We start from the raw sequence: 25,538 nt of genomic DNA on the forward strand, positions 1-25,538 counted from the left end.
TGTGGAAATGCTCTTACCATTCACTATTAAACATAGCCCTGAGTTCTACTGTCGCTTTTCGATCGCCAATCACGATCAATCAGGATTGTTTTCCGACCACATTTCTTCCTCAAAGACGATGGTTCCCCGTTATCTTTCCAGTTTTTAATAATGTGTTGGACGGTTCTCAACCCAATTTTAGTAGTTTCTACAATCTCCTTAGATGTTTTCTCTGCTTGATGCATGCCAATGATTTGACCCTTCTCAAACAGACTAACATCTTTTCCACGACCACAGGATGTGTCTTTCAACATGGTTGTTTAAGAAATGAGAAGCTACTCATTGCATCAGTTGGGGTTAAATAACTTGTTGCCAGCTGAAAGATAATCACCCATGTAGTAATTATCCAATAGGAGGCTTGTACCTATTTGCTTAATTAAATCCAGGTGGTAACTTTTTGGCTAGACAGTTTATCTTCAGTGTGGTATTAAAGGGCCACACCAAACTGGTGTGTTTGTCAGGAATGGTAATTTGCCTTTTTTTCTCCAGATTTTAAGGCTCATATAAGGAGTGTTGCTCTGCTGGAGTTGAAACCCAGTAAATGCCAGAGGTGTGTTGATCATGGACCATCACAGGATTTAATTTATTTGTCATGAAGATCTCTTAATTTTTCTAATGGCTTGTTGCAACGTTTTCAACCTCTTGAGACATATATTTCCATCCATGGAAACTCAAACTGACATCCACACCTATGGACAATTTAGGAGCACCAATTAACCCTGATCAGGAACATTATGACCACTGACCGCAGTAAATGACCCCCACCCCATAGCAATGACACTCCTTTATAACAGCAGCCATCCCCAGCAGGATGCAGCATGACACAGACACACACATAAAAAGAGTTTAGGAACAACTAAAAAACACATGAAAAACAGCACAAGGTGTTGACCTGGCCTCCAAATTCACGAGATCCTAAACTGGTCAAGAATCTGTGGGATGATCCACAGAGACCCCTCCCCTCAACCCATAGGACCCAAAGGCCCCCACTAACTACATTCTGTTGCCAGACACCACAGGACACCCTCAGAAGGCCCATGTCCATTCTCTGATGAGACACAACTGTTTTGGAGGCACAAGGGAGACCTACACAATATTAGGAAGGTGGTCATAATGTTATGCCTGATCTATGTATTTCCTATTTTGTACCAGAACAAATCTCACGTTTAGCCTACACAAAGAATTAATCAATTTTCCCCTTTCATTTCATTTCACTTTATAGTACACCAAGGTGAAGTAGGAAATGGAAGTATTATTTAGTTCCACTACTGAACCGAGTTGGTGTGTGAGAATTTGAAGCATTAAAACTTGGAAGTGGAAACAAATGACACACTTACATAGTAGCACCCACCTGTTTAGTCGCTTTTATAGCTGGGTTTCTTACGCCAGCTCCGAGAATGTGCTATAAACCTACAATTTTCTTACTACCGTGTTCCTGCACTGCATGTTTATCATGTAAGTGGGTGCTTGTGAAGGATCTTCCATGACAAATCAGCTGGCCTTTAAAGGTTACTACTACAACTTCAGCGGGGACTTACTGAAACATCCACGGTCACTTAATGCATCATCACATCAAGAGGAATCTAGCTGTGGATGCCTGCTGGCCTCAAGAATGCCGATCCTTGAGAGTGTAATGACATTTGTCGAAGCGAAGTGGCATTTTTAAAGCCGCCCTGGTGGCAACGAGCTGAGATGGGAAGCCACGTTGCCCAAAGTAACCTTTCCTTTTGAAATTCTTTTGAATACTGACATTTTAAGGGATCTCCCGATGATGGGGGTGATTTGCCACTTTCATTTCAATTTCAGTTTTCCTGAATGAGTGTTCCCAGCCTGCCAATAACAAGTATTTAAAAGTTAGTTACTTCAGTCAGCATCCTACAATACAGCACCACTGCAGGTCAAACAGCAAATTATTTATAACAAGGAATGCACCAATTACATTAAAAAAAAAAAAAAAAACTTGTTCCACAATTTAACAGTTAATAATTGCAAAACCAACGTTTTAATTATATCAACACTCAAACGAATATGAGTCAATACTTTAAAAAGGTTGATTACGTGCAACGGCTCAAGGCAAAACAGAAGCATAAAACAAAAGTCTAACAATCTATTAATATGCAGGCAAATTAATATAATAAATTAAAAGGGTTTAATGACATTAAGGATTACAGCAAACCAACAGTGCTGTAGAAAATGGGAAAGAAATATACATTGTTTTTGCATTTCAAAATTCCCTGCCATTAAAAAAAAAAAAAAAAAAATTAGAAAATCAACACAAAATTTCTTTAGTAGAGTATGATTGACTCTAAATCTTATCCTCTATTAATACCTCTTATTGTTAGTGTTTTGGAAGATTTGTGTGTTTTCTTTTCCTGTGGCTGTACGTCCTGGGCAGGTTATGGAAACATTTGGCATGTGGTCTTGAATTATTTCTTCCAGATTGCATTCCGCAGAGTCTTTGCAGCGAAGTAAACATATGCACCAACAACAAATAAGACAAGATAATGAAATAAAGAGGCACGTGGGGGCATTTCTCAGACGACAAATTTGTTCTTGGTGGTTGAACCGCTTTTGGTGGCCGTGTCTGCGTGAGACTGGTAGCCGATAGTCATCTTCATGGGAAGCCCCAAGCGCTCCTTGTAAACTCTCCTGTTGAGAGGAAAACAAGCGTGAGAGGATGTAGAGGCTGCCGTCACATGTTATGTCTAAGTGCTTAACGGTCCATGAAGGTCTGCCTTACCCTATGTGCGTTACAGCTTCCCGGTTCTCGTAGTCTGATGTCCAGACGGCTATTTTATCCCCTTTTGTGCGGATGTTGACCACGGCGCCGCAGACGTCGTCGCTGTAGTCGTCAAAGGCCTCTCCGACTAAGCACAGGAGCTGTAAGGGAAGAAAAGAAAAGCCACCGTCATGATGTGAAGGTTCACATCACTGTTTTGGCTGGAGATCCTCTACATCTTCACAAAAGAGGAAAGTCACCTTTCTATAAATTTCTATATAAATACAGTCCACTTGGTCAGTATAGTACATTTAATCCATTGCATAATGAGCAACATCTTTCAATATACAGGCAAATATAGTACATGTATTCAGTGTTGGTCTGGACTATGAACAAGACCTTCACTAACCCAGACCCAAGTCTGAATTTTATATAAGAAGGTACTGCCTGGATATCTGCCAGGACTTCAATATTTTATTCACAGATTCCTCATCCTTAAAGTTCATCACGTGAAATACCAATTTACTGGATGGTAGGGAATGTTCTTAGTAAAATTCAGTAAGCTGTGCAAAAGCTTAATTTATTTAGGCAGAAACAGGCTTCTCTTTTTATCAGTCACTATAAATAAATGTTGACTTGATCCAGGGAGATTCCGTCTTACTTAGAACTAAGGGAGATGATGCTATTCATTGAAGTTTACAAAGGGAAATGGAAGCCCAACACCCTGGCTGCTGTAAAACTCCCGAGACTCTCCTGACACCACAAAACAGTATTTTGTCATCGGCTGTGATGTCTCATGATGTGAACTGGGCATCCGCCTGTGAGATCCAAGCGGAGGCTGAAGAGAACGCCAGCAGCTCGAGAGAAACTGATTTAGTTGTCATATTCTTGAAGAGCTGTCTTTGGAGACGTCCAGCATACAACCACCGAGGACACTAGTGTAGAAAATGCAGCAGAGCTGATGAGGGTGATTTCTCAGTTTTCTTTATTACGCTTGCTAACACCAAACTCTTAACCTCGCTAGTTTACCACAGCAAGAACCCTAAACCCTTAAAAGGACCACTGTCTGTTTTCATGTATAAGTATTAACTTTTTTGGTAGCTTTTTCTTGTGGTTAAATATGCTGTACGTTGTTTTGTTGGGGGGGGGGAAGTAAAAGATTTTTTTCTTGTTGACCAACTGTAGCACTCAGCGCTGCCAAAACCACACCCTCCATGGGTGAAAAATGACACCAAAACTCTGCAGTTCCTAAAATGTCCACTCGAGGCTGGATCTAAATTTTATAGAGAATAAATAAACAAAATAAATAATTTATCTATAGGTAAATTCACCATTCTGTACAGCAGTGAAATTTTATGTAACTCACCTGGTTAAATTATTTTGTGTGTCCACTTTGAGTGACAGGTAGGCGGTACATCCAAGATGGCGACAGCCAGTGACACTGATACTGAGCTTCAAAACTGCTCTTAAGTAATCCTATTGGTGACGTCACAGAGGGTTTGTCCATCTTTATATACAGCTAAGAATGTTGCCACAGGTGGCAACAAGTAATAATGCAGCCTTTCATCATATCCAAAAGAGGAGGCAGTAATGGGTAAAACTCCTTGGCAGTGCTCCAGCCACCATGTTTTTCACTGCTTGTAGGTCTCTAATAGTAGCAGACTATGAGATTTCAGCAGTTTGTTGCAAGCCACACTGTGCAATATGATCTGATAATGTTGGGAGTATGAATGTAAGATGTACCTGGGCAATGATGTAAACAGCACGACAATATACAAGCATTAAATGCAGTAAACGCAGCTAAGAAAGGATCAAGGTTTTGCAGAATAGGGTTTGTGTGGATGGAAAATATTCCACAGAGGAGGAGGAGCGTGCTGACTTGGCTGTGGATATGGAAGAGAGGCCAATTTGGGATTAAAATTTTGCAGCCATATGATAAGGTGAGTTATTCAGCTACATAAATACATACATCTACAGATATGATCTTTTTTCCCCTGTCACACAAACAAATTTTATATTGTGACAGTCATCCTGACATGATCCAAAACGACAAAACACAGACCTAAGTTTTAAGCTATCGAGAAAAAAAGATATCGCCACGGTAAAGGTTAGTACCTTCAGCGTGGTCCAAAATTTCAGTGTATGCCCGCCTACCGTCCTCTGAGTTTATATTTGTAACAATTTACTATTTGTACATATACAGTTCAGAATCACTCTCTGTGAAAATGTGATGAAACAATTAGTATGACTGTCACTGAGAGAGGAAGCGACCTCCTTGTTCAGCAGCTACAGTATTGACAGTACAGTAAGTGCTGTTTACTCAGTGGCAAGTCTGTATCACTGACAGCGACCTTTAGAGCAGCAAGAAAGAACATCACCACAACACTGTGTGGACTGCTGGCTTAGCAGCAAGCAAGACAGTTTTCAACTGCTCTCATTTGACTGGGTTGTTATATATGAAATATACCTCAAAAACACTAAACCCATCAGATCTGTGGCTCAGTTCAGGTTTGAAATGTATGAGGGCATGTAATCAAGCATTTCTGCAGGAAAAAAAGTGGACTGATAGAGTGGTGTAACTAATCATGGCTGCCAGCGAGTAATAAATGTACTACCTTGGGGGCATGCTAAAGAAATGATTAATGGTGTCACAGGTTTGAGTAACAGGATGCAAAACACAGCAGCCGCAGCCAAACCTACAGTTTCCAGCCAGAAGCGGTCCAGGTCTAATCTCCTCTGCTGCTTGTTGAGTGTGATGAGCCAGCGCCCGCCACGCTTGTTCCTCTCATCTTCCCACATGGGTTCAATGCCATCCTGCAGTGATGATTCAAATTGTCAATACCCGTCCCAAATCACTCCATCCGAGCACCGCAAACAGCCTTTAAACTGGAGGTTTCAGTACAAATCTAACACTTAAACAGAAATAAAATACTAAAAAGGCAGCTAGAACTCAACAGTAGTTGTTCAATATTTAATTAACATCTTTTCTCAAGACCGTCCTATCTTTAAATATGCAGTGTTTTATAAAAGGCCATCATTTTCTCGTGCATAAAATTCTCTATTTAGCTTGTGGGAAATTTTATGACTTCTTTTTTCAATTATTATCATCATGTTTCTCAGAAATAGTATTAGTGCCCGCTAGTTTCCTGCTGCCACTCAAATTACAGAAGTACAACAAGATAAGATGAATAAAGTTTTTACGCTGATGAGCAACACACTGCTGTTTTCACTGCAGTGCTTGTCTCAGCAATCCAGGAGCTTTATTTGATTTGGCTGTCGTACAAATCTTTCTATTCAGTTTAATGGTATGCTGGGGATAAAATGATTTTAATCAGATGACAGTTGGTCTTTGCTTACCTTGCAAAATGTAATGCTTCAACAAATATATTAAATTTATTAATTCAGTTGACTAGCAAAACTAACTAAAACCTTATTCTAACTATACTAATACTTATCTGATCTCTTCACTCGCTGCATATATTTACAGAAGGTAAAGAAATCAAACATACCTTAAAAAGGGAGTAATCACAGCCTGACATGAGGTTGCTTGACAACTGGATATGGTTGTAGAGACTGAAATAAAGAGGGCGCAGCATTAAGACACACACCTGCTCTCACTTCTAACAGTATATCAAATAACATTATACAGTCATGACATTTTACTGCTTCAGACGCTGCACCAAAGTACAGAAAACCAGAGATTTATTGCTCCTTACGCCCAGAAATCTTCAACGGTGTCGAATTTAGAGATGAGTCGCAGGTTGGCCTGCCATGTTTTGCTCTTGTCATTCTTGAAAAACCACAGAGACCATCTGTTGGAAACAGAGAAAAAAAAAACACATTAGCATAAACATAACAAGCCCCTAATTATATACACAATGTATACAACCAAAGCCACTGAACTCCAGAGCAAATGGGGGCGTACGGGTGCACCTGGATGCTGCTGACGCAAACTGTAAATCACGCCGCCGCTGTCTTGGTCCAATTAATAGTGATGCTATGTCTTACTTGCTCAATGTTAAGCCTTCTTATAGTTCAGCAAGTGCCTGAAACTCTTAAGGCTGAAAAATAATAAAGGAAATTGTGACAGCTGAAACTACTATAGAGCAATTAAAGCAGCCACTCTGTCAGTGGGAGGTTTTAAATGAGTGGACAGTCCAAGTTAATGCCAAAAAAGGACAGTCGAATGATGCAAATTAAACTGCCTTTAGTTGAGCCAAATATACACAGCGGTCTGTCTGATAAGGAAATATCCTGTATAACATAACCTGTAGGCCACTGTTTATAACAAGGCATGTCGATTGTTCAGGTTAACTTGTTAAATATTTGAATGTTTGAATATAGAGTGCCTCTGATGGATACAGACAGAGTGATTTTTGTCTTCTAGTGCTTTCTGGGATTAGATTGGAAGGGACTTCCACGCCTACACCTTTTTTGTGGCAGAAAGTTTGTCTGGAACCCCTCAGCTGAGAACCGAGTACGCTCTGACAAAAATTTGACGGGCCAATCAAATGCCTTGGGCGGGCTTCATATGGTGATGGTCAGAAGAGTAATAACAACATAGTCACATGTGTCATCTGAGACTGTGAAGTTGCATTTCTTTACAACAAAATAAAACACACCCCATTATGGAAACCAAATGGCATGTTACTGGACTCGATTCCTACCAGAATGTAAGTCTGGCTAAGCCAGGTAATCCTGGGATAGTTTTGTGCACAATGACCATAAAAGTAAATATGTGAGTCAAGAAAATTTAATGAATGCTGCTCTACTGTATTTTGCATACCAGTGCACCTGAGCTAATAAAGAAAACTAATTGCATTTTGTCATCATCTACATCATCTGTTTTGGGGCACGTGACAATTAGAATTTTACTTCTCAGCAAACTGAGATGTAAGACACCACTAAAGCTTTTACGGTATGTCTTCTAATTACGCTGACTGGCGTTCTGTTGGGTTTGGCTTTTCAATTTGACCCTTTTGGACATAAATATCCTTGTGGAATTTAAATATACATAAGATATTCTGTCATGGCTTATTTGTATTCAGCACAGAAGGGAATTGGAAGCTATCCGAGTATGGACAGCGAGAAAAAAACACTGAACCACTCTGGACAGGTCACCAGAACATCACAGTCTGTCTGTGGGGAAAATAAAATGTATCCAGTCCAGGAGACTGCATCCATTTAGGATCTACTTTAACACAAGAAGAACACGAATACACATGGATACATGTCACCGTAATCAGGATCTATAGGCACAATTTAATATCATTATAACTCTGTATTTAAATGTGTCATACTACTAAATTAGTTGCACAGCATTAAAGAAATTATCTAAATCAATCCTATTTGATATAATTTTACTTGCTAAAAAAGCTTTTCCTAACTCGTTCCTCTGCTCGAGCTTCCTGACATGTTTTTTGTCGTGCAGACAATTCTGAAAATGGCTCAGCTTCCCCTTGTGAACACAGCGCCCATTGTCTTCAGTGAATGGTCAGTTCACATCTCTCTTTCACTTCTACATGAGCCGCTCCATTCAGCTGTGTGTAGGAAGAGCTGTTTTGGTTCTTGAACTGCGCTCCAGAGATCAAACACGAGCGTGATGCACGGGTCGCCAGTCTTTCCATTGAAGTCCGACGCATTTGTTCATCTTGACATTTATGCAGTCGCACACACACTCACATCTGGGAGCAGTCCGTCTCACTGACGATGACACCTGAATGCCAATTGATTTTGCTTTGCCTCCAAATTCCAGCATTTGTTAAATTGAAGGACGATGTCAAGCACGTTATAGCAAATCAAAGCATGTTAATATAGACAACTGTGACTTTAAAATAAATGTAGCTAGCGATTACAGATTAAAAACATCTGAAAACAGACAAAAACAGTTATACAAAAGCAAAAGAATCACAGGTTACAGAATTTTCAGTCTAAAATTATCCTTTAACCACTGAAACTAATTGCTGATTCAGCCACTTCCTGTGAGAAAACTATGTTTGTCAGCTTTCTCATAAAAGTAGTTTCCATTAGAGTGCGTTCTAAAGCACTGGCATTGATTATTTGACGCCACAGTGATCTTTGGACACACTACATAATTTTTCATGCACAAGTGTGCTCTGACACTTGATCAAACTTGCAGACTCAAAACACATCTGAATTTGCAAACCTGTTCTGAAGGGGGTGTTTGATGTAGGCCTCTGGGCTCACAATCTCCTGTCCAGTCTCCTCAGATCCTTCTTCATCAGGCTGGGGTGGACTCGCGTTGATTTCCTAAAGAAAAACACAAACAAAAAAAGATTGATACTTATAAGAGGGAAGAAGGCATTTTCCCGTTCTCAGTTTAAATGTACAGGATTTCTGGTGCCCTGTAACATCTGCATCACGACTAATGGCTGCAGTTTCCACTTGTTGAATAAGTTAGCCACAGCTGCTAACTTGGAATGGTGAAACAAGTCAGAATAAAACGCCCGCCTTACTTAACAACAACGTTTTATTCTCAAATGAGGTTAATGATATCCGTATAAGAAACTTACCGTTAGTGTAAAAATGAATTCCGTGAGGACGCGTCCATTAATGAAACCAGATATGTGAACATCTGGAACAAATTCCACCGGGATGTGAAGCAAGACTATGGCTAGCTAGCTCGAGCTAACACTACTCACCAGAGACAGCTGTGTTTAACTAAAGTTAAGAAATTCGTTGTTACGCGTTTCTGTGGCATTCTCAATATGTGTTTTGCATTGTTTGTTAATTTGTTTATTTAATGTACGGAATGAACACCACGTAAATTGACTTCACAGCTAACTGTTTATTTACATTTTTTCCGTGCTTAATATAAACTGTCACGATAACGCGACCTTAAGAAATTAAAACAAATATCTGGAGGCAGTCTTAAATTCGGCGTGTGTCTTATCGTGTGTCATTAATAGGAAAAAAATAAAATAGCCTCTGTAGCCGTTTCTTCTAAGTTATCGCTAACTTTAGCTACGAAAATATATATAGTGTTGTAGAGGTTAGCATCGGCGGTGTTGACCAGTTCTGACAGTTGACATTTTATCTACAAAACAAAGTCCTCCTTGAATATAATACATTATTCCACATGCCGATTTTTCCATAAACTTCCATGAACCCCACTTTTTCTTGAAAATTCGTTTCTCGACTGAACTTATTTACTTAAGAGCCAAGCCAACCCAAAGTGACCACTTTTGTAATGGAGGTTTGTGTAGTTCTCTACCCAAAAGTGAACAGCACGTCGAGTTGCACTAACGTCAGCCTTAAAGTTGGGAGAGCTCCCCACACACACACACACACAAGCATTCCTCCTTTACGCCTGGGTCGTGGCACACAAGACAAACTAGAAACTACCTAAAACAGCCCGTGTAGTTGTAACAATAGTAAATTATCAAGTAGGGGCCGACGTTAAAAGTTGTACATAAACTTTAAATATGACAACGCCCTGTAATTAACCCGGGAGGCCCCCCATATGTTTTGATATGTTCTTTAGAGAAAGTGCTCACCGGTTCGGCGGTCGCCATCTTAGTAAATCTCTGTTAGGAAAGTTTCCGTTGATTGGACCGAGCCGTGCAACGTGACGGCCCCTCTGCGGACATGCGCTGTGTGCCGCCGCTGGCTGGCTGCTTGTCGGCGACTCCACCCCTCCTGCAGACGAAGGCATGGCGAGCACCGAGGCTAGAAGGGAGTGTGAGACGGAGGGCTGCAGCAAGGACGCTAAACTTCAGTGCCCCACCTGTATCAAGCTCGGCATTCAAGGCTCTTATTTCTGCTCACAGGTACCCGCTGCTTTCTCGGCTTGTCCTGTTAGAATGCCGGCTGTAGCCTCTCACCTGGGCCCTCTGTCTTATCACGAGGCTGCTAACTAACTGTCAAGCTAGGTGGACATGTGTATATTGGGCGGTTGCTAAACCGCTAATATCGTATTTCTTAAACGTGGAGGAACGTCTTTTTGGTTGTGTAACGGTATACAGACTGCCGAGGATAAATAATGTAATTAGTGATTGGAATCGATGTTATCTCTGTAACAGCAGGCCGAGAGAAAACGTTTAGCTAGCTAATGAACTGTTGGTTGGTAAGCTAAAGTGATACAACTTCCCTGATCATAATAAAAGCTGATAATATGAAGTTATTTATCTGACAGGCTAGAATTGCATATAGCACAATGTTTATTGTGCAGAAACAGTTTATTATAATAATAGACTGCAGTGAAAGATATTTGAGATGTGAAGTGCTGCAGAGAGAGAGAGCACTTGGTGCCACGATGTTTGACCCTCATCCTGGTACTTTCTTTGCCACTAGACCAAACCCCATTCAAAAACGGGTCAGTTTAAAGTTCACCTGTTTAAAAGCTCCCTTATTAAACTACAGATGATCATCTAAGCAGGACTTGATTGAGGAGTGGGTCATCATTTAGTGCTGACATTGACTAATATACTTAGCTGGGCTGTAACTAGACATGTGACTCACATCTGTCAGTGTACATTGTGTTGATTACATTTGTGCATTCTGTCTTATTGCATTTTTTTTTTTCTTGCAGCACACACTCTATTAGAAAAGGTCTCTGCCAATGAACATTAAACTGCTGCACTCTCTGCAGAAGGACTCTGTCAAGAGTAGCTCTAATGCAACATAGTTTGAAGTCAAAGCTTTATTAATAGTCAGGTTGGGTGACAATTTCAGTTCTCCTGCAGTGCCATGGTATTTGACCCCGGTGGCCTTTGCTGTGGTTGCAGTTTTGACTGTCAAGCGTGCCCCAGCTCTCTGTATTTCTTTTCTCTCTCTTCAGTTAACTGTCCACCACATTAAGATTCACCACAAATGGTGGAGTGATTGTGTTGAGGATACATGCAGAGACGTATGTGGGAAAAGTCTCCACCACCAGGACACCTCTAACGTATAGATTATAGCTGAAACGGGCACTCAGTTGATCGTTTAGTTATTCAGTGGAAACCAAGTAGTTGTAAAAGTTTATTATTTGAAGGAATGTGAAGGTGCCAGATTTGGCTTTGGGAGTTAAAACAAATGATAAATCACGATTGCTGAGTAGACTAAACCATTCTAATTATGTGATTGTCTTGCATTTGTGAAGTGTATCATAGCAATTTGCACTGTTTTCATAATGATTTTCCTTTCCAGGAATGTTTCAAAGGAAGCTGGGTCTCTCACAAGCTGCTGCACAAAAAAGCAAGTAGGTGTCACAGATAACTGTGTATGACTAAACTGCATGGTATTTATCCATATGTGTTGTTATAAAAGTCAAGAGCAGAAATGCCCCTTTGGCTGTGAGCTGACACTTCGGTGCCAGATGCTTTAAAGACCCTGGACTAATCTCAGTGTCCACGCTCAAAGACTCTTTGAGGCATGTTTCTGCTGAGAGATTGATTAAATTTCATTCATGTAGCACCAGTAACGATCAAAACGGTAAGACGTTTCACAGAACCCAGACACAGAAACCTCCACGGCAAGCACTAAGGCAGTCGTGGCAAGACCAACTCCATGTTTATAGGAAGAAACATTGAGCAGAACTTGGCTCACATGGGGGGAGCCATCTGCTTAAGACAGGCTGGGAAGAAAGAAGAAACAAAAGGGGGAGTTGTAAGAGAGGAAATGCATCAGGATAAAGCATTTATACAGATACAAACAAGACAACATGGCACTAGGTGACACATGATACATGGAAGATTGATGATGGATAGAAAGGGGCAGCATTTGCAGGATTAATCTAGAAACACTTAAATGGTTAAACGGTGTGCCCATAAACCTACTGTTTTAAGAAGAGCACAGAGGCAGAGAGCTACCTCTGTGATGATAGCTGTTTATACTGCAGGTGAGTAGGCTCGGGTAATGTATGGATGTATGAACAGAGTGGAAAATTATGCGTGGCAAATCTAGTAGGAATGGATAGCTGTGAGCAGTGAAGGAAAAAAATAGAGGCCTTAGAGCTGTTAAATCATCAAGTTCACAAGGACTGACATTTTTAGCCATATTATGCGCACTTTCTATAAGTCTGCTGTTATGCAGACTTTGCCTGAAGCGTTGCGGCATTACACACAGGATACAGGATTACCAGGTGACGCATGGAAACATAATAAAGGTAAAGTCGGACTAATGCAAGCGTATTGTGTATTAGACGCAGAGCTCAACTCATCAACCACTTCTTTAAATTTCTGACACAAATCCATCAGTCTCTAAGCATCTGGAAGATGCTCAAATCAGACACTTGGTTCCTTGAGTACTTAGAGTAAAAATCATCGAATAAAGAAAATTTTTTGCCGTCGTCAAGGTAACGCGATATGTCACAAAGTGCTGTCCCATTCCTATTTATACCATTTTTAACTCTTGCAGCTTCTCATGCTCTTAAGGTGGTGTCATTGAAATCTGTAGGTGTTTAATGGTTGGGTCTTGAAGTGGAGACTGGTTTATGTTGTTCGTCTTCTTTCTCAGAGGAAGACAAGAACCAGAATGAACCTAAGAACTGTGTGGAGAAGGAAATCAACACAGATCCATGGCCGGGCTACCGCTACACAGGGAAACTACGCCCTCACTACCCACTGGTGAGCTTTTAACTATTTATGCGCATTTTTGCCAGGAATTATTCATCACACTGCTACTTGTTGGTACATCTTTTTTTCTTGAGTGGCATGAAGCTTTAATATTTTGTCTTTGTCCAGGTATGTTCTTATGTAAATGCTGATGTGTGTGAGTACTTTGAATGAATCTGTATTCCTTGTCCTTTGTGTAGACTCCCATGAGGCCTGTACCAGGTGACATCCAAAGACCTGACTATGCTGATCATCCCAGAGGTAATAGGATCTCTTTTTCATGGAAATGTATTCATACTAAATGTATTCAGTTCATTAGATGGCCTCATTGTCCACTGGAAACAGGCTCCTTTTCCCCCCAAAGCAGTCATTATTCTAGTTGGGTTGGACAGCCAAATTAATTTAAATTATTATTATTATTTTTTTTTTTTTTCAAGTTTAACATCCAATCTGTGACTTACTCATTTTAAGTATTTACTGCACCTTATTACTGCCTAATTTAACTGGCAAATGTGTCATAAGATCAGTCTGTCAGCCCAGCATTGAGCTTCAGAACTATCATCCCTTTACAATTGCTCCTGAAGGAGGCTTCTTTAATAAATTCTGATTGCTTTTTGTGTAAAAATCAAAATCAAACACAGCCCTACAATGTTCATACTGTGGTATGTAACAGGCTCCTGTGAGACTATAAACAGGTTTATTAAATAAGGTGATGTTTGTGTGGTAGAGGTGGAAAAGCTGAAAAGCGTTTTGTCACTTGGTGACCACATTTTCAACAAGTCTTTCCTGTGTGGTTTCATAGCCACGTATGTGGCAGATGTATTATCGATCAATCCAACATTAAATTGTGAAAACTTGTGCAGGTTGAGACATCCCAAACCAGATTATTAGATCACAGTTGGACACATGAGTGCCCATCACGATCTGTTGAAGGCCTTTCCCTGTGTGTTATAGATGTCTGGACAATGCATTCATCCATGCGTGTCTTTTCTATAATTTTTGCATGAATACACAGACAAGCTCATGTGACTGTTGGCTAAAGAATTCTACACAGTCTGAGCAGCACCCGGGATGTGCGGATCATGTTTTTTGCCCCCGATTAGGGCTGCACGATATCAGAAAAACTTAATATGCGATGACGATATGACTCGCGATATATAAGCAAATGTTGAAGTTTACAGTTTCAATGTGTTTCTATGTTAGGTTTGCTCTGAGTGGTCAATGAACACTGAACCACTTTTATTGGGGGGGAATTACCTCAAAGCCACAAATCTGACAAGGAAATACCACCATTGTGAAGCTTGACAGTGTTGTTCATTTGGAGATCTTGGATACTAGGAGTTTATAGTTTGGTCTAAATGTTGTACTGACACCTCTGACTTTCATAGACAAAAAGAATATCAGTAAGTAGATGAACTATTTCTTGCATTGACATAGTGTCATTAAATGACCCTGTTTTGATGGCGTTGCAGAATCTTGTAGAGTTAGTACCTTTATCATTTTATTAACTGTCTAATTATGACACTGCATTTTAGATGGACTCACTTTACTGAAGCCTGACCCAGGGAGGCTTGGAGGTTTTCTCATAAGGAGTGATGCTTTTAAAACTGATGAATGGACGCCTGTGGGACTGATTTGTCCCGATGTTAACTTTTTTGCACTGGCTAACATTAGCTTTTTTGAACTCATCATGTAGTTCCTCGTGGTTGTGTTGCAGGTGGCTGTGAAGATTAGTTGTGTTCCCTCTCGTAGTTGCCACAATAGTTCGGCATGACTTGCATAGTTCTTGCGTTTGTAACACGTCATCTCTGTATTGAGAATATTGCCAAATACCAGATGTGCTGTTCCTTTTAGCCACAAACTCACCTCCATCATCCGCGCTGTTTCCGCGTTTTTCTTGCTTCCTTCTGCCATTACGTTGCTCTTGAACGTCAAAGTTAATCTAATATACACCTATATTTGTGACAGTTTGGTTTTGGTTTACGGCAGTCGTAAAAGAAATGCAAAAGATTGGCTTACATGCTCCGATACCGATATTGCAATACTGATCATGACATGGCAAAACCGTAGGCAACACTGAAGACAAAATCAAATGAAGAAACCACTTGTGCAACTTGTGCTATAATCAGTCACAAGTCACTTTCACTAATTCTTTCCTAATTTTGCCAAAGTGAACAAATGTATGCTACGGTACAACTGTCATTCACAACCGGCAATGTGCTGTTGAGCTCATGCAGTTAAACATTATCGTATTGTTTGAGGAAGAGGCTGAAAGCTGCCTACAGCTACAGAATTAGATGCTAGAAAACTAGTATTACTATAGTGATTACTACACTACAAAACTATTCCTTAATGGGGCTTTTGTAAAATGGGTTTTTAAAGATTCGTATGCACAAATTGAACACAAGAGAATCATTCAATATCTTGTAGGCACATTTCTCCTAATGACATTTCTTTCAAAGCTGATATTTTAAGCCTAAAACTGGAATTGCTTTTGTCGCCTAGCCCGGTAATATTTCACCGTGATCGTGGTCTACCATTGGTGTTTGATTTATTGCGGGGTAAGGGAGACCTGCTGTCAGTTCTGCTGTCACGTCGTGATTTTTTATGGCCAGTCTGCTCCTTTAATGTAAATCATCTCACGTTGAGATAACTCCAACCTGCCTTATTTTACATCTATTTCTCTGGGCAAGTCATTCATTGTGCAACCATGGCAACCTCTACATCCTTGTCAACTAACTACATAGATCCATGCTCAGGTAGTCATGGTTACTGTCTCCTTTCTTTCTCCTGTGATGTGTATTCAGGGAGCGAAGCACAATTGTTGCAGGCTAGTATTTCCTAACAGATCTGTTATTCTATTCAAATCAGTAATCTTCTTCTTTTTAAATGATGAATAAAATGATAATTAATACTAATTAAATTAAATCCTTCTGAAGAAGAACACTGCGGACCATTTATCTTTTTCACTGTGGTTTTCTCGTCCTGTGTTTTTTTTTTTTTTTTTTTTTTTTCTTGAGCAGGTGTATCAAAGTGTAAGTAAGTGTGATTGATTGCTGTGCTCACATTGTAGGCTCCTGGGTCAAAAGGAGGGCTGTATTTGACTTGTACACAAATCTGTCTCATGTCCGTGTTGCTAGGCAACTGTTCATGTTCATCCAGCGATCTTCTCGCCGAGTTAATAAATTATAGATCAGCGAATTGTTGATGACGCCAATGCTTTGACCGACACATCACCGTTCAGTCCAGTAACAATGTTGAGATCTTGTTGAAGCTGTAGCTGAATTACAGATTGCCTCACTATCTGCCAAGCTGACTGACTGCGCTGAGACCTGTGCTTCTGTGGTTCTCTCTATAGCAGTCCTCCTCTGTTCTTCTGAGTCGACAGCGTGAGTGTCATTAGAGCCTGCCTCAGCTCAGGAGCTGAAGCTGTAGTTTAGTTTCTGCAGGAGCCCCTAGTTACCCGTAGCCCCGCATGACGCTTTTATGTTTGTTAGATCTTTTAGATTTAAGCTTGAAAAATGTCAAAACAGAAAGGTGGTGCGATGTTTAATGCGCACTCTCCGAGCACTGCCATTCGGACCCAATATGTCTGCTCTCCCATTAGTTCTGCCTTTATACGTTTTCTGTTACCTTTTATGTGTTTTAACCACATTCAAATTCTGATTATACACTCCAGCTTAACTGTTTACATGTGCGCTGAATAAAATTATCCGATAAGATAACTGCATTTGCAGGTGGTATAACAATAATCAGAGTAAAGTTAGTTTGGAACCGCTTTGCCAGGAAGTGATTATGCTTTTAAGCACAACTTTTAAGGACCAACAAAGGTTTACACCTCCCCTCTCAACAATAGAAAATTCTTTCTGATTTGACCAGATCACAGGCGGTTTAGATGTAACTGACCTGCACCTCCCCAGGAATGTAACTGTGCGCCGTGGCAACAGCTTGGTTATTGCGTATTTCCACTTTAGTATTTCCGGCGTCTTCTCCATCCCCACAATTTTCAAATTGATTGTTTGGTATCAATGCAGATGGAACACATCGAGGAGAGGTTAACTGAGGAGGTTCGGAGATGCAAATATTTGTAAGACTCATGTTCGGACAAATTTTGGCGAAAGTTTCAGTCGCCATAGTTGAAAGTGAAGCAGCCTAAAAGAGCCTTCAGGCTAGCTTGTTCCAACTTATTATTAGTAGAATACTAGTGTCAGTGTAGACGTAGCCAGTGTCAGAACGGTCTTACTTCAATTTTTAAGATACTGCTCGTATCATGTCCAGCAAATAAAGGAGTCTGTACATGCAGTCTATACGGGTGGAACTTATACACATTCTAAGGACAAGTTTGTGTTATTGGTATTGGAGGACTCTTTTCAAACTTGTTCACTGCTTGGAAATCCGCATAAAACTGGAGCTCAAAAGAGAATCCATATCTGTGATCATCAGAGCGCACGAGCTGTCACTGACACGCAGTGTGAGTCGTATAAAATTAAACATGATAAGGTTTCCACATTACAAGCAGAGCCGGGTGACGCTAACAAAACCAAACGGCACAGCATTCCTGACGTAACCCTTCAACATCAACAGTCCTTTAAACTTTCACCATTCCTCTGGTACGTTCGTGTCACACAAACAAAGAGAATATGTAAGTAGCAATTAAACTTTTATTGTGACTGCTCACACCAGGCTCTGACTCTAGCCCTGGCTTTGTGAGAGTAGACTTGGTTTCTTCAGTAGTGAGCAGGGTTTTTTTTTTTTCCTGAGCATTTCTTCAAAAGGTGTCTCTGGTGCTGATTCTTTAGGGAAACTAAATCATCTGTACTCATGGTGTGAACTTGAATTAACTGTGTACTGTTTGACCTGTTGAAGCTGCGAGGAGTCTGACTCTACAGAAGGTAAAATTAATAGCAACCTGATGATTACCCTGATTGAAAGCCTCCACACTGGTAACGGTTAGATTTCCACCAGTCACTGTGTTAACTGTCAAATTATAATGTGAGTGATGATGCCCTCTGCTTTCTAAATAACGAAGGATCTATTCAACTGTCGTTTTGTGATGGGAGGGGGAAAAAAACAAAACAAGATCGATTAAGAGAATGTAAATCCAGCTGCGAGCGTCAGAAAATTGATAGACTGACGGCAGCTGCTTCAGCGACGTCCTATTTGAAAGAGCTCATCAGCATCACAGCGTATTGACGCGCGAGTGATGCCAGTTGTCTGTCCTTGTTTCCTCCCCACAGGGATGTCTGAGTCCGAGCAGTTCTTGAAGGGGACGTCGCAGATTAAGATCCTTTGCCCTGAAGACATTGAAGCAATGAGAGTAGTGAGCAAGGTAACGGAGTTATCTGTCGCTGCTTTGAATTTATTTGTGTACCAAGTCTTCCTTTTACTGCAGTTTGATTTTGACTCTTGCTCTGTTTGCAGCTGGCACGAGAAGTCCTGGACATTGCAGCTGTGATGGTGAAGCCTGGTGTTACAACAGAAGAAATTGACCACGCTGTGCATCTGGTATACATATACATATATATATATATATATATATATATATATATATATATATATATATACTCATGACATGTTGTGTAGCCCACACTTAAACAGCATGCTTCAATGTAGTTCTAAGTACTTTTAGAATGTAAAAGCAACATCACAAATCCAGACGTCCAATAGGCATCTTACAGAAGTATAAGATGTGCATGCTCATAGTGTCCTTTAGAGGGGACTTTATTGTTTTTGGAGCTGTTCAATTTTTAGAATGAATAACAGTGACATTATTTTCAATGAGAGAAGAAAACGTTAAATTTACATTTTTATTGAAAAAACCTTATGAAACGATTAATTATTCAAAGCATAGTCATTTTAAGTGACCGGAGGGGACTTCTGAATGATTTGTCACATTTAGTTTGACACTGTCTTGGACACGGTGGTCTCTAGATGATGTATCCTCCAGATGTTGGTAATTCAATCTTGACATTGGGTTTTTGAGTCAAATGTCTCAGCCGCTTTTGGATGGATTCCCTTGAGAGTTTTTGGAGACATTAATGTCCCCCTTAGGATCAAATGTTTTAATCAAGATGATCTTTTTTTAAATCGGGTTGGGTGCCCTTTTGGCTCAAGGGCCATACTGGGATTTAAAATTTGACTGAGGGGTCAGGCCAGTAGCAGATTGGCCCGGCCATGTATTACATGCTATGTAACTTATATACTCACATGTAATTTATATTACATGCGAGTAAAGACGATAGACTCTAGATAGACTTTAGAAAAGGTCGTTAGCATAGACTGTAAATAAAAATGGACCGTGGAAGCAAAACAAATAGAGCGCCCCCTTGTGGCTGGCTGTAGTATAGTTCTTATCCTTCCTTCTCAGTGTAAGTGGGTGGGACTTGGGCCAAACTAAAACACTTAAATACATGTCAATTTTTTTTTTTCAAAGATAGTTTCTCTCATTTTAGGTAGTTAATATAATACTGATGCATCGATAAAGCAGCTCCAACTGTATCCTCAGGTGCTATTGTCAGTTTCGCCAATGCAAGGCCAAATGTATACGTTTATGGTTGTTAGTGTTTGGAGTTCGCCATCTAGTGGATGGTATTGGTATTGCACTAAAAATACATGAATGCATTTTCTAGGCCAATTTTATAAATGCTCAATGGATTAAACAGCCCAAGTCCCACAGAGTTTGAATTGTAAGTAAGGGCATGTTTCTATCCTGTAGTCTTGTTGTCTATTAGGTAACTGTTGTGGAAGTGACACTGCTAATCTTAAGTTGCGAAACAGATCCTGTGCAGTGAGCCATTAGTTTAAATTGAGCTACTTTTTTTTTTAAATATTCTGACTTGAACACAGATCCTTAATCATATTTGACTTGTCCAACATATAGACAGCACACAGTTCACCTTCTAGGACAGCTGTATACAGACTTAAATATGTGATAAAGAGCTCACACAGTTTCCCTGCTGATCTCTATATGTCTATAGGGCAACTACAGGAGGAAAAAAGCGTCAGCGTTCTTTATAATATGTCATACATTTTTCTTAAATGTATTCTGTTTCCTTATATGCTGTGCTGCTCTCTACATTCAACATGATTTGTCTGTTCAGGCTTGTACAGCGAGGAACTGCTACCCCTCCCCTCTCAACTACTATAACTTCCCCAAATCCTGCTGCACGTCTGTCAATGAAGTCATCTGCCATGGGATCCCGGACAGAAGACCACTGCAAGAAGGAGATATCCTCAACGGTGTGCTCATTACACTACACTGCTCCTCTGTTAGTCAGTGACACTTTTCACAAAACCTAACATTGACCTTTCCTTAAAATGAGACCCTTTTTATTTAAATACGCTCATATTTCCAATGTCAAACCAGGTCCTAGGAATAGCAAAGCTAAGTTTGGATTTTGGGAGATGTTTTATTAACCAGACAGGGGAAAAAAGGTTTGTCTTCCATGACAAATGGCAGTAGCAGCATCCTGAAATGGTCTCGGCAGGTGTTTGGCCAATTTTAGCCTCTTTATGAATATTTCTGCTAAGGCGACGTCTTCCATCCGCCACTCCCCTCAGAGCATCTGATGGAGTACTTGCCAACAACTCATCTCTCGCTGCGTGGCCCGACAAGACAAATTGTTTCATTAACCTTTACCAGTGGGACTTTGCCAGTCAGATTTTCAGCTATCCATATTTCTCCCTAAGTGGGAACGGTCCCAGTTTGCACACTTTCAATTTCATCAGCAATTTCTTCTTTTTTATGTTTTTTAAAGGACACCGTGTTTGTCCTTGTAAACGGGTACGTGTTTTCTGTAAAGCTGCTACCCATCATTATTAAATGCTTTAGGCAGGTTATTCACAACAGCGGCTCCTTTGTGTGAAACATAATAGAATCTGGTTTGTGGTGTAATACAATGTTTCTGACACATTCATCTTCCCACGCTTTTGGCAGTGGACATCACCGTCTATCACAACGGTTTCCATGGCGACCTCAACGAAACCTTCTATGTCGGAGAGGTGGATGAGGCAGCGAAGAAGCTGGTTCAGACTACATTTGAATGCCTTATGCAAGCCATCGACTCTGGTAGGTACTCTCTTTCACTCTTCTGACCGGCTAATGTTTTTCTTATTCATCTACAGTCATGTTGAGTACAGTGACATGTTGTTTTGGAATAAAAACTTCTAGTATTGATCAGTCTCCTGACGCATGCAGTATTTATTTAAAAAAAAAAAACGCTTTATGTGACGTTGACTAGACCCAATATTATCTCATAATACTGATAAAACTGCTCTCATGGTATACTTTGGATCATGAGTTACCAAGAATGTGCTGTACATAAAAAACACGTTAGAAGCATTGTTGCCATTACATAATTTATCCACCAGAGAGCACTTAGATGTGAGAGCAAACTGAAACTGACAGTTTATTTTTGACCAGGGAAATGTTGTACTGTCCTTCCTGAACTATTTTTTATTTTTTTTTTCAGCTATCAAAAGTCCTCACATTTGAATTTGCAATATTTTACCATTTACACTTACATGATGAACCTACTGATGTAGATCCATGTAATCCTTGATAGTTTGTTTTTGTAAAATATTCAAAAAATAAATAATAAGTAAATAAGTTACAAAGTAATTTAAAATCACCCACTGCTCAAGAAGACATCTGCAAATGTCCTTTAATCCAACTTACATTACATCCACACATATACCTTATGGAGCTTGAGATTTTTTTATGTAACATGATCCCATTTTATGGAACTCTCAAATATTGATATCGGCATTGAAATAAAATGGACTAAGCCCTCTGTTCTCCTCACCTGTCCTCAGTAAAGCCCGGCATTCGCTACAGAGAGCTAGGTAACATCATTCAGAAGCACGCTCAGGCCAACGGCTTCTCCGTGGTGCGAAGCTACTGTGGCCACGGCATCCACAGACTTTTCCACACCGCTCCCAATGTGCCACACTACGCCAGTGAGTAGTCTCAGAGCTCCGGAAATGATCAGTTTGTCAGTATTCCTTTGCAAACGCATGATTCCTGTACTCCTGAATTTTGCAGAAAACAAAGCAGTTGGAGTTATGAAGCCCGGCCATGTGTTCACCATTGAGCCCATGATATGTGAAGGTGAGTGTCAGTTTTGAATGAATAATGATTTTAGAGGTACATGAAACAAATACCAGTCAAGACATGGTAAAACAAGAACGGAATCCTATCTCAAACTTTTTTTAAACTAAGAAAAACATTTTCAGCTTTGTCCCAGTCATTCCCTGGATCTAGCTGTCATCATCTTGGCAGTGCTAGACTCTACCAAACTCCCAGCTAATTCAAAAATGGTTAAAGAGGTGGAACATGAGTGGAGCTGAGGCAGGCGAGTGACGCCTTGGGAGACTGTCAGGAACCTGAGATGTCTGCCTAGGTGTCTTAACAGAGGTTGCCACTTGGTATTTCTCACATTTCTCCATTGCGGTTAAAGCCATTTATCTCACTTGAAGAGACACTTTTAGTCTTTCTTTTTTCATCTTTATGTGACCAAGATAACTGACCGGAGATGTGTGGATTTCTTGGGAAAGTAGCAAAGTGATAAATACCTGTTTTATAGTAGGTTTGTAAAATGGCCAAAAACTTCACCTTCACACTCAAGCCCAGACTTATGTGACATGTTGGGGCTATTACCAGACTCATGGGGGGGGGGGGGGGTAAGTGGTCTGTGAGACATAGTCCTGCTCTATAACTGCTCATTATAGGCTTAAAAGTCTTTTATACCTCGCAGGTACCCATTGAGTCATTGAGGCTTTCTTTCCGTTTTTTGTGTTTAATTGATGCCTTCTAAGCCAAAGAGTATTCTGGTGTGCGATGTCTCAGGTGGCTGGCAAGACGAGACGTGGCCTGACGGCTGGACGGCGGTGACCAGAGACGGGAAGCGTTCGGCTCAGTTCGAACACACCCTGCTAGTGACGGAGACCGGCTGCGAGATCCTCACCCGCCGCCTGGAGGACAACGGACGCGCTCATTTCCTAAATCAAATGTAGGCTGGACCGGAAAACACCAAGGACTGGACTTATAAACACACACACTCACACTTCACAATCAAGAGGCACCACTCTTAGAGCTCAGTGTCACTGCAGCTCTCATGGTTATCTGAATTAAATTGGTTCCTCAAACTAAATGGGAGTACTTGAATGTGTCTTATATCAAATGTGGATTGCTTTATTAGTGAAAACTGTATCCTCTGGAGGAATTATAAAAAGTATTTATGAGATTTGGTTTTGCTTAATGGCCAGGCTTGACATCAGGCCTGTTTTAAACTCCGGGTCATGTCACCCAGAGTTGTCACTGGCTGGCTAGTTGTTGTCTTTAAAGTGTGGAGCTCAGGACAACTAGTACGCCATGCTTTGCTTCTTTTCTTTCAGCCTCTGCTCTCTTAACCACATGTCGTATTAATTTACCAGAGATGGACTGAAAAGAATCAGCAATATCAGAGAAGGGTTCCAGAAAACGAGGGTCTACAAGACTCCAGTGCTGATGGAACAGAGGAAGTGTTGTGTTAATATCCATTAAGCCCACAGCAGCTGGTTAGCCTGGCTTAGCCGAGCTTATAATAAAGGAACCCTATGAAAACGGCTGTCTTGGCTCCAGCCAAAGCTCCAATGTTTGTTTACACCTCTAAATCTCAAGTAATTAACATGTATTTCAGTTGTTAAATCTGAACAAACGCAAAGTAAAATACAAACCAGTAGTTATGTGTGTCAGGAAATGTTTATGCTACAGATTTGGGGTTATTTGGTGAGCTTTAGAGGCGTGATTAGCCAAGAAAGCTGTTTTCCCCTGTTTCATGCTAAGCTAAGCTAACATCTTCTGGCTGTAGATTTATATTTAGCAAGCAGGCGTATAAATAAAAGGCAAAAAAAAAATCCACAATAATTAGATTTCCTGATAATAATACTGTATCATTAAACTGCTGAGGCGTCCCGTACATTCACCAAAACCCCAATTGTTCTATCTTGAATGTGGCTATTATTAGTTCCAGTTGAAGACATCAGCAATAGTTGCTAGGAGAATAGTGACGTTGGGCCAGAGCGTCTGTGTGTGTATAACCAGAATGAGACAACACTGAGCTCCAAAAAAATAAAAAATTGCCGGACCTCCTTTGGTGTCTCATATTTCCAATAGAGCCCTGGTGTAGCAAATTGAGCCTTAACAGCCTTGTGAATCTAGGAATTAAAGTATGCTGGATACTGGAAGGTACGTAAACTGGTGTGTGTCGCCCCCTCCCCTCTGTTCAGCAGTCACCATTTACCTTGATGTGGAGATTCTCCTGATGCGAGCAGCATTTGTTATTTCTACGTATTCAGAGGACTAACGTGATCACAGTTTATCTGCCGTCTTTGTATTTCTTCTAATGGAGTAATAAAAGACTCTTCTGTAGCTCTGTGTGGTTGAGTTTGAATCTATTCACTGGTGATCCCAATCCCGAAAGTGGTCTTAATTCACTGGCCTTCTATGAATGGAAAAGGACTGTCTGGGTTCATAACAGCTCTAATGTCTTTTTAGACTCTGAGGAGGACGGGGATTGTCTAGACGCATTATGATATTACATTTTGAGACTTTATTTATTCCCAGGTTAGAGCAGTATATATCAGTTTAACACTAAACTTCATTAAGTTGTGATGGAAGTAAACAATTTCATTTAAGACTCCCTGTTTAGTACTGAAGGTCTAGAAAGCTGGGATGCTGCTGATAAAAGTACTGGGTGGTATTTTTTGTAACTTTATTTACAGTTGATGTAAAAGGTCTATATACCTCTGCTAAATCAGCAGGTTTTTGTGAAAATCATCATGGCTACATGCTACTACAAGACCCATGAGCCACAAAGGGTGGTGCTGGCAGGTGTATGATGAGGGCCACAATACCAAATCCAAGTCATTAGACACATTATAGAACATGACGAAGACAGTCATCGATAGCAGATGTCCTAGATGTGATGACTTTAGTTGCTTGGGAGTTACCCTGGGTTCCTTTCTGACCTCTTGGACTATTGCGTGTCATGCTTTTGTAGCGATCTTTGTTGGCAATAGTCATCTTAAATCTCCATTTGTTCACGGTCTCTCTGACTGTGGATTTGTGGATTCCAAACGCTTAAGAGGTGGTTTTGGAACCTTTTCCAGCCTGATGGGCAACAGCCACTCTTTTTCTGAGCTCCTCAGAATTGTCCTTTATCAGTGCCGTCATCCGCTTCCAC

General features: G+C 40.5%; 2 protein-coding genes across 2 annotated transcripts; one reads left to right on the forward strand and one right to left on the reverse strand.

The window, feature by feature from the left end:
- Positions 1 to 1,833: 1,833 nt before the first annotated feature.
- Positions 1,834 to 10,414, reverse strand: eif4eb (eukaryotic translation initiation factor 4eb). Its single transcript, XM_084569611.1, has 7 exons — positions 10,276 to 10,414; positions 8,925 to 9,028; positions 6,475 to 6,570; positions 6,268 to 6,331; positions 5,459 to 5,572; positions 2,780 to 2,919; positions 1,834 to 2,688 (listed from the first exon to the last, which is right to left on the reverse strand). The coding sequence occupies exons 1-7, from the start codon at positions 10,291 to 10,293 to the stop codon at positions 2,574 to 2,576; spliced, it is 651 nt and encodes a 216-aa protein (XP_084425737.1). The 5' UTR covers positions 10,294 to 10,414; the 3' UTR covers positions 1,834 to 2,573.
- metap1 (methionyl aminopeptidase 1) lies at positions 10,315 to 24,724 on the forward strand. Its single transcript, XM_084569605.1, has 11 exons — positions 10,315 to 10,548; positions 11,909 to 11,960; positions 13,217 to 13,326; positions 13,515 to 13,575; positions 18,552 to 18,643; positions 18,736 to 18,819; positions 20,415 to 20,553; positions 21,251 to 21,382; positions 22,129 to 22,272; positions 22,358 to 22,423; positions 23,162 to 24,724. The coding sequence occupies exons 1-11, from the start codon at positions 10,432 to 10,434 to the stop codon at positions 23,326 to 23,328; spliced, it is 1,164 nt and encodes a 387-aa protein (XP_084425731.1). The 5' UTR covers positions 10,315 to 10,431; the 3' UTR covers positions 23,329 to 24,724.
- The last annotated feature ends 814 nt before the right edge of the window (positions 24,725 to 25,538 follow it).

Source organism: Chelon labrosus, assembly GCF_963514085.1.
Source record: "Chelon labrosus genome assembly, chromosome: 20".
NCBI classification, from domain to species: domain Eukaryota; kingdom Metazoa; phylum Chordata; class Actinopteri; order Mugiliformes; family Mugilidae; genus Chelon; species Chelon labrosus.